The following is a 14334-nucleotide window of genomic DNA, read 5'->3' on the forward strand; positions in this document are numbered from 1 at the left end:
CTTATTTATAATGTTAGGCCTGGCTGTAGCACCCTAAATGCTAGGTAAACATAAGTGTGACCAAGACTATTTTAATATTGATCTGATACATACATTTATCAGGAAAATCACTTAGAAAAAAGTGGTAGTAATTCAGTTGTAGTTTTAAGATGTTAAAGGGAATGGGGAGAAAAAGAAAAAGGAGCATCATTTCTGGTATTGTAAAGCCTGTTTCCTTCTCTATCACTTCAGCACATTTTATTGCTGTTAGTGTCTGTCCCCAAACCACACAGCAGCAACTTCATTCATTGAAGCTCTGAAACAGTTGTGAATGATTTTAACATTCTGTTTGCCAAACTTGTACTGTAATCTGAGGGTCACATGGGGGTGTTTTTTTGGCCCATCCAGAATCTCGATTCTGACCCATCCAGGCTTTACTGCTAATTAATTGCTTAATATTTAGTCAGTGCTTAGATCAGAGAAGTTAGACTGTCTATAAATTTTAAAGTATTTTCAGAGAAAACCAAAATGTTTTAAATATCATCTGCACCTTATCTTAATTATCGAACGTATTGCATACCATTCAGGCCAAAACAAAAAATTACCACTCTTTCAACAAAACAAACTTTAAAAATCTTTAAAAATGCAACCACACAAAACTTAGTTCTTCAGGTTATAGCTTTTCATGGTTGAATTCGATGGCCAGAATTTGTATTTAACTAGATTTGCATTATTATGCTTAACAAATGTCCCTCTTACAGTAAAATTAGCGTGAGTCATATTACCCTTTTATCTGAATCATGTAGCTACATAAAAGTACATAAGATAGTTTTAGTTTAGTGAGGTCTTTTTTTTTTTTTAATTGAGATGTAATTGTTTACTACAGGTCAAGTTCATTAAGAAAGTGGAACTGTTTATCCTCTTTTTAATTGAGTCTGGTAGCTCTTACCGGATTTGTCAAACTAGTTCAGGCTTCCACTGGCTCTGGCCTAGGCTTTTGGAATACCTCCTTAACTGATCTCCCTGCTTCTAATTTCATTCATTCTCCATGTAGCAGACAGAGTGATCTTTAAAAAGTTATCAAATCCTGTTACCCATTTTTAAAATTCGCTGATGATTTCTTCTTTCACTTAGAATAAAGTCGAAACTTTAATGCAGGTTTACAGAGTCCTTCACAATCTGGCCCTTGCTTTGCTCTTGTATCACTCTCCTTCATTGCTTTCTCTGCAGGAAGACCCTGCCTGACCCAGACATTATCCCCACTCCCCTGCATATTTTTTCACTTATTTTTGTTCTCGTTATTTTGTTTTCTTTTTTTGTTACTTGGATTAGAAAGTAAGCTTCATGAGGACAGGAGATTTGTCCTGTTTATTGCTATATCCCTAGTGCCTAGAATAGGCCTAGCACAAAGTAGGCACTCAAAGAATTATTGAATGAATGAATGAGTTGAAGCTAGTTCGGTTTATTTAGACTTCACTTGTTTTCCAAACCACTCCCCTCAGTCATATAAATTTGATTATTCTCCTTTTTTAAATCCAGGCTGATATGGTTATTGTTAGGATTTGAAGGGGCAGCATTCATCCAGTCTCTTGTTCCTTGTCCTTAGCTTTATTTTGTTTGGGAGATTCCTGTATTCTGGCAGTAAAGTAGACCGGTGACTTACAATGACAATGCCATGTCTATTCCATGTCTTGGCTGCCAGGAATTATAGCCCTTGCCAACAGAGGTCACCTTCTCTTTGAAATACCGGAAGTCATCTTAGAGATTTGAACGGGTTGGGGAAAGATTCTTTAGCTATAAGCTGGGGATAAGAGTCAAGACACGTCAGGAATAGCAGTTATTTTAGAAAAAAAACTTTCTGTGGTCCTTTTAAAGCCATATTGTTCTCCAGTCTGGTCTTTGTTAGAATGATATTTGAAGATTAAACTGCTCAGTTTCAATTATACTGTGTTAGTACACAGTATATACTGGGTGATCTTCTGTGACCGAGGATGTTCAAGCATCTGACCATAGAGAGTCCATCCTACATAGTCTGTTCTATTCATATAGTCTGTTCTACATCATCCTCAGATATGTACTAAGACCTAACCTCCGCTGTGATTTTCGGTCCTCTGGCACGAGTTGGGCACAGGTGTGGATCTGGTATGAAGGAGAGGGATAGACCACAGCATTAGTTCTTCTGCAGCCCACACTGTCTGCATATGGTCAATACAATTTTCCTTTGGAACAGTGCTCAGTTATTTTCCAAAATGCTAAAGTTTTCCAGTTAAAAATATAATTCCATTGTCACCGTCTTCCTCTCTGTGTATTCTAATTACAGTAACTTAGGAAGAGACACCAAGGCTTTTTAATAAAGCAGATAACAATGAGTAGGTTCTTTTGAAGCAGGCAGTGTTATTAAAAAAAATTGTCAATATGGCTAGAGTTGGATGGTAATTGGAAGCAGAGAATGTTATTTCCACTTCCTGAATATTAGGAATTTGCTGTCATTTAGAACTAGATGTTCAAAAGATGTGATGAGAAGACAAAGAAATTTTTAGCCTGGAAAATCTAGATAATTTGTTCTATAGTGATGAATTATGTTTCCCATGGATGACCTACTTAGAAGCATGGAGTCTCAGAACTGTGGCAGTTGTGTTGAACTAAATCAGAAGGCCTTCTGTCCTTGGGGATAATGTGGCTGTGCTTTTTGTTTTTATAGATCACTTTAATATTTCCCATGCAAAAGAGAGGTAATAGAGACCATGAGATGGCTGGCTAACAAAGGATAATATTTTTGTCTTCCATAATAATATTTATATTAAATGCCATATACTTGTATTTTTATTTATAATGTTAACTATATTTATATTTATTATAAAATGGTATTAAATAAAATATACTATGTATTTATAAAATTTTATTGGTACAGTAATTAGAGAAGAGCTTGGGACTTTGTTCCTTTATGGAAATAATTTTTATTTTCTAGATCAGTTTAAAATATCTAGTGTTTATACTCATATCTTCCATTTTAAGTGACCTTTTTGATTGTAGGCTTATGTAAATATTTTTTAAAACAAAATATTTTAAAATTTAGAATTTTAAAATTCTAAAATGTTTTCCTTATCTTTAAGGCACTCATTCATTTCTCAATTAAAATTAGCTTAAAAGTGGCCTATTTTAATTTTAAACCTGCTGCTTTATTTTTATTTTTTGGTGGTCTCACTCAAGGTTAGGTAGTAGGCATAAGAGAAACAAAAACCCCTATTTTGGTTCACTGAAGCATTTAACTAAATCACGTGTATAATCCTTTATTAAAATATCTATCATCTATCTCACTGCTCTTCCAAAAGGAAACCCAAAATAATACCAATGAAAACATGCTCATTTTCTCCCACATTCACTGTAATCTGTTTCTCTTGCTCTAATTTTGAATTTATTTTAAAAGAAGGAAGTTGCTCTTGGGATTTTATGTGAAAAAGAGTCATGTTCTTTGATTTTTGAAGACCTTTTATTATACAGTTACCTCAGAAACTAGATGGAATTGTTTTATTGTAGTGAGTGCTAAACTGCCTCATATTCTTTAACAGCTGAGGCAAGATATAAATGAATAAATAAAAATGTCACACTCTGAAAGGTAAAAGTAGTACCGATATAAATAAATTGAATTATTCCCATTCTTTGGTACCACTGTCTTATATGTCTATATGATCAAGTATAAGTAAAGCTGTTTAACTGTTGTAGTCTCTACAATGCCTCCTCTTCTGCCAAGGTGCTTCCTTTATTGTTTCTGAGCCCTGCCCCGTTGGAATAGACCTGGCGGCAGGTTTCTACTTTGGCAGCACAGGCAGCCAGAACTGCTCTGATAAGCTGAGCTGTGAAGAAATCAGAATGTCCTTAGAATGTTGGTCTTTCTCTTCTGAAAATATTGCTGAGTTTGTAGGGGATCCATGGGAAAAGCAGAAAGGGATTGTGGCTAGGAAAAGGGGTGTTCCAATGAGTTTTAAAAAGAGAGATGAGGAAGATTTGTAAGGATTATGGGGGCGGAGGGTGGGAGCGGTGCTGGAGGACTTTAAAGGTAACACAGAACACCTGTCGAAGGCCTGAATTTTGTTAAGGGATCCTGAGCGATTTTGATTATGGAGCAACAAGTCCTTAACTTTTTGGAAACTTGTAGGCCTTTTAAAGTTGATGATTAACTTAATTTTGACCATTTTGTTTTTTGAACTGTGGATTAAAAGTTAGGGAGGTTTCTTTTGAAACTGGTGAGGGCCTTGTAGCGGTGAGATACAAGCAACATTTTAAAAGTAATTTTGTAAAGGGGATTATGAGAAGGATCAAAATCTTAAGGGTATTAAGGTAGGCAAAATTCTCAAAGACCAAGCAAGAATGAGACTTCTTTTCCTTCTGATTACCAAGTAGCATCTGAGTCATTGAGTATCTAATTCATTTTTTCCATTCCTAACATAGTAGATCAAGGATAAAATATAGAGATGTATAAGGTATCAAGAGAGTTCTTCAGAAATGGAAAAATTTCTGGAGATTTCTGGTTATCTGGACATATCTGTGCCGGTGGTAGTTTTGGGATTTTGGAGACACTAGGGACAAAGCAGACATCTCTACTGGGGCCAAAAAGGCCTAGAAGTTCAAAGATCACAGGAATTGTACAGGCATTAGATTTTGTAAAAGGTTTGTTTTAAGTACCTGGAGGTTACACTACTTATTAAATAAATTACATTAAGTATAGAGCCCTGTGGACTTGATTGGACTTTACAACAGAGGCATTCTCCTGTGTGGTGATCCACAGAGAGCTCTGTTGTATGTTATTTGTCTTAAGACATCACCACTCTTTGCAAGGAATATTATTAGGGCTCCCTCCCAAATATATTATTCTTCTGTAGTATTAGTTGCCAAGAGTAAAAAAATAGAAGGTCTAAGTTCTAGGTTTCTTAATGCTGGATAGAGGACAGTGGCTTGGATCAGTTTAAATAAGATAACTATTTTGCCTTCGTTGTGCATAATTATCATGTGGAATTAGGATGGACTACTATGGATGTTGAGATGAATACTACCTTGAACTGGCTGAAGGTTTTGGGTTGTTGGGACCCTAAACAAGGCCATGATGAATGGAGTTATTTAAGGAAAAAAGTTATGAAATGCTGAATATAAGTCAGCAAGTTTTAGAAATTCCTGGACCCCATATTGGCTTGGTGAGTCCTACTTAGTTCTTGTAGATAAATAAATGTTTCTGCCAAACCATTTCCTATACATAATTAAACAGCTAACAGATACAGTGGAGATCTGTCTACCATTTCAGAGGTACTATAGGATATGTGACCTGATGTAACATGCATCTTTTCATCTGTTAAGGTCTATTTTCTTGATGTGCTACAGGATACTATAGATTAATTATAGAATATAAGCATCGAAACCATCTATCCAATTTTTTTTAACTGATAAGAAAATTGAGGCCCACAGAGAATCAGTGACAACTCAGTGTCATTTGTTAATGACACAGCTGGTTCTCAAATCCAAATTTTCTGGTCCATTCCAGTGCTCACTTAACCCCTTTAAGTCAGACATCATCATCATCATCACAACAACAACTACCATATGTGTATTTAATGTGTGCAAGGTATACATCATACATCTGTCATCTTAATTAATCCTCTTACCAATTCAATGAAGCTTTTCAGCACCATATTGTATAGATGAGCAAACTGAGGCTTGATGACTTGCCTGAGGAAACACAGCTAGTAAGTGCTGGAACTAAGATTTCAGTCCAATTCTATCTGATTCTAAAACCTGTATTCTTTTTTTTTTTTTAAGTGAAATATTTATATAAACAGTATAAAGAATAAAGAACAAATACCCATCACCTAGCTTAAGAAATAAAACATTACTAATAATTTGAAGTGCCCCCGCCCATTGCATTTTACTCTTTTGTCCTCGAAAGTAGCCAGCCACAGAATTTCAAATCTGTGCCCTTAACCACTAAGCCATATAACTCCATTTACTAAGTGAATTTGCTAGGAGCTAGGGCTTCAGCAGTGAACAAGAAAGACACGTTCCCTGTGCTTGTAGAGTTTCCTGTGGGTGATAGTGAAATACTTGTTCCTTAGTCTTCCTGGGGGAGCTCAGTAGCTGGTGGTAAATGGCAAGTTTTCACCAAGGATGTATGGGAAGTCCTTTAGGTGACCATTGGTGATATTCTGTACTTAGGCAACCTTCTTAATACTGTCTTAAGAATGCATATGTCAACAGATTATTATTTTTTCCTCCTAGAGACCAAGGTATAGGCTTCTTTTATTAGCTTTTTGATTTCTTGATGTGTTTCTAGACTTCTGGGAGGAGTAGATATTCCCTTCTCCTCTTGTCCTTTGTGCTCCCTCTTCACTTCTTTAAATAGAGTGATTGAACTTAGCACTTGATTCATACCTCTTATGTGGCAATTTTACCTATCTTGTTTGATACATTTCCATATTATCCCCACATAGTATCTAGAACTAAACTTTATACTTAGAAGACAATCAGGTAAATACTTATCAAATGAACTAATAGTAAGAGTCTACACAAGAAAAGTGGGTAATTTAGAAACATAAGTTAATATTCAGTATATTCTAGTGTTTTTTCTAGTGTAGTCCAGGCAGGGGGCAAATGTAAGTGGAACTTATGCTCTTGGATAGAAGGTCTGTTACAGTGTTTCTCAGTTTTTTGAGCCATCTTTTCTTTTTATAAATGCAAAACTCTCAAGCATTCTGCATCCTGACAATTTTCAGACACTAACTGGGTGTCCTACAATTCAATTCAACTTTAACACTATCCTGAGCCAGTGTCAGATCCCACAAGTTAACGGGCAAGCTCCCCAACAAGATTACCCTTACTTTAGGCATCAGCTACAGTGGGGTCCCGAGACTACCCACAGTTCTTCCTGGGCAACTGCAAATTTGGGGCTTCCCATAATTCCCTTAGGTTCAATAATTCACTAGAATGACTCACAGAACTCAGGGAAGTTCTCTATTTACAATTACACAGATGAATTGCAAGATCTGTTCATAGGGCAAGGTAAAGGGTCCTAAGCTTGGGAACTTTTGTTCCTGTGGAGTCAGGGTTGCACCACCTCCCTGGTACATTGATACGTTCACCAACCAAGAAGCCCCCCTGAGCTTTGATGTCCAGAGTTTTTATATGGGACTTCTTATATAGGTATGATTGATTAAATTATCGACCACATGATTGAACTCAATCTCTAGCACACACACACCTCTTCAGAGGTTTTGAGGTGGGGCTGAAAGTTCTAACTGTATAATCACATGGTTGGTTTTTCTGGCAACCACCTTCTATCCTGAAGCTGTCTAGGCCCTCTTGTTCCTCTAATGAGTCAGGATATGAGGATAAACTCAAGTACTGTTGAAATAGACAATAACAAAAGACTTCTGTCACTCAGAAATTTCAAGGGATTTCGAGGCTCTGTGCTAGGAACTGGGGATAAAGATCAGATGTATTCTTTATTATACCACATCCTCCTTTAATATTTGAAATTTCAACATTAATTATTTTTTACTAAAAATGAACAAAGTAATTTAAAAAAATTTATTGCCTCAGCTCTTCAATTGGTTTTAAGAAAAGCTTTGAGTGGGAAGGTTCCAGAATCTCCAGGAGGTTGAACTAATTTCCCAAATGGCAGTGCTGAAGCTACAGCAATACTATTGTGCTTGGGCAAGGTGAAATGTCACATAGTTCAATCAGTCTGGTTGATGTGCTAGAGGTGTTTTACCCATTTGTATAAAATTGAAAAATTTGGTTCATTATCAAGTGTTTAAAAATATTTGGTTATTTTGTTAATTGTAGACTCATATGTTAATTATGTACCTTATATTCATAACAGTTTGTGGCACAGGAGTAGTTAGTTCAGAGAAGGAAGGGGAGGGCTTTAGTAGCCCCGAGATGTCTTTAAGGATGAGGTAGAATTTGAGCTGTCCTTGAGAGATGGTTAACATTTGAAGAAATAGAGGTAGAGAGAGAATGCAGTGGTATTTTAGATGAAGAAAACCATGTGAGGGGACAGGATTCATCATGGCTTGTTTGTGCTAAGATATAGTAGAATGACCTTATTTGAGCAAATCATGTATGTGGGAAATAGAGGGGTATGCGATTAAATAAACAAGCTGGGTTTAATTATGTATGATTTTCAAAGGCCAACAGTATGGTTTCATCTTGATGTGGTAGGTAATTGAGAGTCAAGGAAGGCTTTTGATCAGATGAGTTAGAAAATGAAAAGAATGTTTAAAAAAGATGGACTGGCATTTGCACTGTTAATAGATTAATGAAAGATTGGAGAAGTGGGTAGAAAGTTGGAAACTGGGAAGTTTTCAGTAAAAGTGTTGTAATTAGGAAAAAGTGGGAACAGAGAGGAAGAAATAAGTATTAAAAATTTCAAAGGAAAATTTGACAGAATTTGAATGCTAAGTACAGAGGAAGGGTGAATCAAAGATGGCTACAGTTTTTGAATTTTTGCTTTTTATCTGAATGTGTAGAAAGAGTTCTTTATTGGTGAAAATTTTATAAATCCATTGGAACGTAATCTCCATGAAAGTTAAAAGTAGGGATCAGTGGTATCCCCAGCACCTGAAATAGTGCCTGGCATATAGAAATGCTCAAGAAATATTTGTTGAAGAGATGAAAGAATGCATTTAACATGCCAATTTTTAGGTGAATTTCGGTTGCCATGTGTAAATTTAGAACATACCAATTTTTACTACCAAAAATGACTTTTGAAATAGTATGTTAACTTTTTCTAGTAGCAATAATTATATATTTATTATAGAAAGTTGGGAAAATACAGAAAAACCCAAAGAAGAAAGTTACAATTATATTTACTTCAGAGATAACCACTGTTGGTGTATATATCCTCCCAGGAATTTATTCTATGCAAATACATATTTGTAGTGTATATGCTGCTTTATATCTGCATAAATATAATTTTAAAAAGTAAAGTGGAACAATTTGAGCCCCTGAATAGTGACAGTATCAGATTATAACCCGTGGAATAATCCATGAGACCATGCTAATATGAATCAGAAGGAAAGTTTTTTCTTACAGTAGAATGCAAAGTGATATAGAAGGATTGATAGAAACAGATAATTTCAGGCAAGAATCATGAATGGCAGCTAAAACCAGTAGGCAAAAATTTGATGAGAAACAGAATATTTACATAGTCTCAAAGTATCTCTTCATAAGATATCTATTAATTACAAAGGGAAAAATTATAACTTTACAGTGGAGAAACCTGGCAAACACCACCTCCTCCAAATGATGACACCTAACATCACCAGTAATGGAATAAATCGACTTTATCTCTCTTCTGCTGTGATTTACTGAGAAGGATGCAGTATAACTTCTGGGGTGTTCCTGCTAAAAGTGAAATTAATGATAACACCATATAAAGCTAATTGAGAGATAATTCTACAAATTAAATGGCCTGTATTCTTCAAAAACGTTAAGATCATGAAAGATAAAAAAAACATTGAGGATCTCTTTCAGATTAAAGGAAACTAAAGAGATATGACAAAAAAATGCAACATTTGATCCAGGATAGAAAAAAAGATTTTTCTTTTCTATAAAGGATAATAGTGGTACAAATGGTGAGATATATAAGGTCTATAGATTAGATAATAATATAATATTGTATTGGTGTTAATTTCCTGATTGTGACAATGCCCTGTGGTTATATAAGAAATGATCTTATTTTTAGGAAACATATACTAAAGTGCTTAAGGGTAAGGGATCATCATGTCTGCAACTTACTCTCAAACAGTTTAAAAATTAAACATATATGTAGAGAGAGAATGATAATGCAAATATGGTTAAATGTTAACATATGTGGAATTTGGTTAAAGAATAGATGTGACTCCTTTGTACTATTTTTGCAGTTTTTCTGTAAGTCTGAAATTTTCTCAAAATAAGTTTAAAAAAAAAATTGAACCAGAGCTGCTGCATTAGTCACCAATGAATCAGTGAATATTTTAATTAACTTACGTAGTATTTGTATATGCAGTGCTTGCTGACTTTAGGGGTCACTGTTTGTTTTCTTTGTTATTAACTTGTGTTAACAATATTTTTTTAAGTCTGGCATAAGAAAGAGCAGTGGCTTAGCAATCAAGAGATGGTTTAGTCTCTTAATGTGCAATGACTCTTTTAGTGAGATCTTGAGAAAATCACTGTCTCTGGGTCCCAGGTTCTTCATCTGAAAATTATTAGGGGGAGATGTATAAGGTGATATGGATGACAAAGGGCCTAGTAGTTCTGTGATTATGGGCTCTGGATTCAATGACATGGTCGGACGGAACTCAGTGAAATGTTTTTTGTCAGCCGCTTGGAAAAGGCTCAAGCCTTCTCACACAGGTCAGTTTAAAAGAACCATGGAAATCTGAACCAGAAGACACCTGTTAAACCATCTAATCTGTCCCTCCACCAGCAGTATTCACTTGTTTGCAGCATATCCTTTAAATTGTTTTGAGCACTACTCTTCCCTTTCCAGCCATTTATTTTTTCCCCAGATATTTGACTTGTGTTTTTAGTTCACCCTTTCTTTTAGTCGTTTAAAAAAGAAATGTGACTTCTCTTAAAAATTTTTCAGTTCTTTTATATTTCAGCTTTACTTATGGAAACATTAATTTGCTATTATGGCAGAGATTAAAAGGCAGATGTACTGTTTTCCTCTAGAATCGCAAAGGGATTTAGTTGATAAGCAGTTGAATGTCTAACAGTAATAATTATATGGTCAGAAAGTGATGGGAATGGAAATCAAATTTCAGAATGAAAATTAAGATTTTTAAGTTTGTACATTAAAAAAGAATTTGCTAGGTTAGAAAATGTAACAGGAAAGTTTCTTTGCTCTTATTAACCCTTTAAATATGATACCCTAAAAAGGAAACAGTGTAATGATGTGCAGAAATAGGCACTCTGATCTTCTATTGGTAGGGGTGTAAACTGGTTTATTCCTTTTTGAAGGTAATTTAACAATATCTATTAAAAGCAGAAAGATCATGCATGATAACCTAAATTCCACTTGTAGGAATTTATCCTGTAGAAATACTCATTGAAGCATTATTTATAAAACTGAAAAGTTGAACACTGTTCATTGTTAGATTATATTAATTGTGACATATCATACAATGGATTTTTATACCATTATCAAAAAATAATGTAGGAGGTTTTATAAATGTTAACATAAAATGGACTTACTATTGCTATTTTAAAAAATTGTGATAAAATATCAAAAACAAAATATTTAACATTTTAACCATTCAGAGGCATTAAATACAGTCACAGCGTTATGTAAACAGTCACCATTTTCTATAGCTTAAACTTTTTCATCCCCAATAAAAATTCCATATCCATTAAATAATAACTTTTCCTTCTCTCATCCCAGGAGGTTTTTATATATTGACATGAAATACTGTCCCAATACATAAGTAAGTGATAACGGAAGATTGCAAAATAGTATGAATACTATGATTCCTCTGTGGTAAACTATTGTAATATATTAATATAAGTATAGGAAAAATCTGGGAGACTGTCTATATTAAACTGTTAATGGAGGATATGGGAAAATTTTACTTTTTTTGTCAAATTTTGTTAATTTTTTTGTTTTAAACAATGAGTATGTGTAACTTTCTAAGCAGAAGAAAAATATATACTTTAAGTATTGTACTAAAACTTGGTAATTTGGATGCCTCCAAATTTAGCTAACAAATAACAGACTTTTCTGTGTGGTTGCTGAATTTGAGTTTTTATGTAGAAAGTGAACACTTCATTAAAGTAATGATTTTTTTTTTTTTTTTTTCACAGCTAGAGTTGGGAAGACATCACTGATTATGTCTCTGGTCAGTGAAGAATTCCCAGAGGAGGTAAACATTTTAATTTCTTTTCTATTTTTAAAATGCTTTAAAATTATCAAAATTGAGTTAAAATGAAATAAATTCTGCCCTTTTTTATATGTGTTTCCTTTCTGACAGTTGTGACTTTTAAAAAGTCCTATATTAGTTTATATAAGACATCCCTGAAATATAGTGTAGGTAGAAGAATCACACTAGATCTGAGTTCACTTCAATCCTTTGCATATCCTACTTTTGGCTTTGGCTAGTATGTTTGTCATCTCTGTGCTTTATTTGTCTCATCTGTGAAAAGGGATATTAGAGATAAAATCCTTTCTTAAAAACAAATGTTACTCATAAGCCCAAAACATAAAGCAGATGAATATTCCTTTAGTTGAAGTTAGAGTGAAAGATCTGGATCCCCACCTGCCTTCTACCCGACACTCCTCAGTCTCGGGGGCATTAGAACCACTAGGATCTGGCACACATATTTGAAAGCCTTTAATACTATTCACCTCTGTCATTTTGCAAATGGCGAAACTAGTTCATTCCGCTTTTGCCTACCTCAGACAATTGTTGCAGGTCTCAAATAAAATAAGCTTAATAGTGGTAGAATGCCACCAAAAGTAAGGTGGTTTTATTATTACTGACAATATATTTATTTACATTTCGGAAGTTCCAGTATGAGGGACTGCTGTCTAAAGCCTTATGTAAAGTCAAGATATTGTTGTGGGGAATGGGATCAATGCAAATGGGGCGAAAATTACTTCCTATTATTCTCTTTCTTCACATAGTAGGAGTTATTAGTAACAGTATTTGCATTTACCTTTTTTTTAACTCTTTTTTAGATAGGAATATCTGTATAATTTCATTGTTCAGACAGGAATTTGATGTATGATGTGATAGTATTTTCAACAGTGGCCATATGACCATTCGTTGTTTCTTTTGCTTTTTTTCCTTTTAAATAAAATGGTTAAATAAGTAATTATTTAATTTGTAAAATGAAGAATATTTTCATTTGTGGTTCATAGAATCAGCAACGTTAATTATGATCACTCAAGGTATAATATCTAAAAGTTTTCTGTGATAGTTTAACTTAGTTTAGAATTGTAATTTTCGCATGGTCCTCTTGGGTGTGAATAAGGGGGTTTTAGTTGATTAAAAAAATCATCCAGTCTTTCTAAAAAATGCAGTCATTAAACATAAGGTTTGTGTAGCCAATCAGTTATCCTCTAGAAGAAATGAATTCTGATAATTTAATGTTTGAAACACTGAATTAATGTAAGTACTATTTTAAGCTGCATCAGATCTGAAGTATCCTTAATATGTCCACACTGGTAAAAATGTGCATTTTTTAAAAAAAAAGTGGTTTATCATATAGCTTTGGTATATATTTGCATCTGTGATAAAGCACAAAAATAAGCATTTAAAAGTATAACAGATACCTGTACAGATAAGTATGGGTGAAAGGGGCTAATATATAGATAAATTTACATAATCTGTTAACAAGTTTGATAGATAATATCCAAAAGTTTTTCCTTTTCTCTATTTGTTTTCTAATGAAGGTTCCTCCCCGAGCAGAAGAAATCACCATTCCAGCTGATGTCACCCCTGAGAGAGTTCCAACACACATTGTAGACTACTCAGGTAATAAAAGACCTATTGTAGGTGAAGCTATAGGGTTAACTTAATAGTTCTCAAAGAAGGTACTTACTGAGCTTTAAAAAATGTTCAAAGAGAAGTAGTCTTTTTTCTCTGGCAGTAAATGATCATTTACTATTCTTGTCTCATTTGTATCTCCCTTTCAACTCCCACACTCACCTGTAGCTTCCATCTTGCAGTTCTCTGTCCCTGATTTACTGAGTTGGGTTCCATAATAATGAAAAAGAAGGAGGGATGGTAAATGATAAGAAGTAGATAGATTATTACTCTGCTTGAAGTTCTGGGAGAGAAGTTTGTATGTTTGCAGAGAGAGATTCTGGGTTAATTTTGTTATCTGGCATGCACTGACAATTTAGAAAGAGTTCTGAATTTGAGAATTTGTCGAATTCTAAATTTGTTCTTTAATTTTCAGGCCTTTGTCCCAAATAAAATAATAGCTAAAACAGTTGTCTGTTTGCTTATATTTTATGCTAATAGAAGCACATTTGTATTGCTTTTAATAATTTAAAATTTTTCCATACACTACGACTTTTTAATCATTAAATTATTTTGCTTTGTTCTGGGCCTTTTTTAAAGGGTCAGTTGTAACAGGTGTACCACTCCGATGGGTGATGTTGATAATAGGGGAGCAATATGGGGATGGGAGATATATGGGAAATCTCGTACCTTTCACTCATTTTGCTGTGAACTGAAACTGCTTTTAATGATAAAATCTATTTGTAAAAATGGGTATAACTACATTGGTAATACTTTGTTTTGCTAAGCTGGTATCCCATGTGGCCTAAAAAAGGAGTATTAGAACTGGCCACTCCGATACATGTGACTATTTGAACAC

The 14334-nt window shown here is 34.3% G+C and overlaps 1 protein-coding gene across 6 annotated transcripts in view; it reads left to right on the plus strand.

Annotated features, from left to right (window-relative positions):
* The window catches only part of RHOT1 (ras homolog family member T1), a 51811-nt gene that overhangs the window by 1979 nt on the left and 35498 nt on the right, over window positions 1-14334 (plus strand). For all 6 annotated transcript variants that reach the window (XM_011360020.2, XM_011360022.2, XM_011360021.2 and 3 more), the window contains exons 2-3: window positions 11812-11870; window positions 13403-13484. In XM_011360020.2, coding sequence (XP_011358322.1) covers window positions 11812-11870; window positions 13403-13484 — 141 coding nt within the window. The remainder of the gene's footprint in view (window positions 1-11811; window positions 11871-13402; window positions 13485-14334) is intronic.

Source organism: Pteropus vampyrus, unplaced genomic scaffold (genome assembly GCF_000151845.1).
Source record: "Pteropus vampyrus isolate Shadow unplaced genomic scaffold, Pvam_2.0 Scaffold50, whole genome shotgun sequence".
NCBI lineage: Eukaryota > Metazoa > Chordata > Mammalia > Chiroptera > Pteropodidae > Pteropus > Pteropus vampyrus.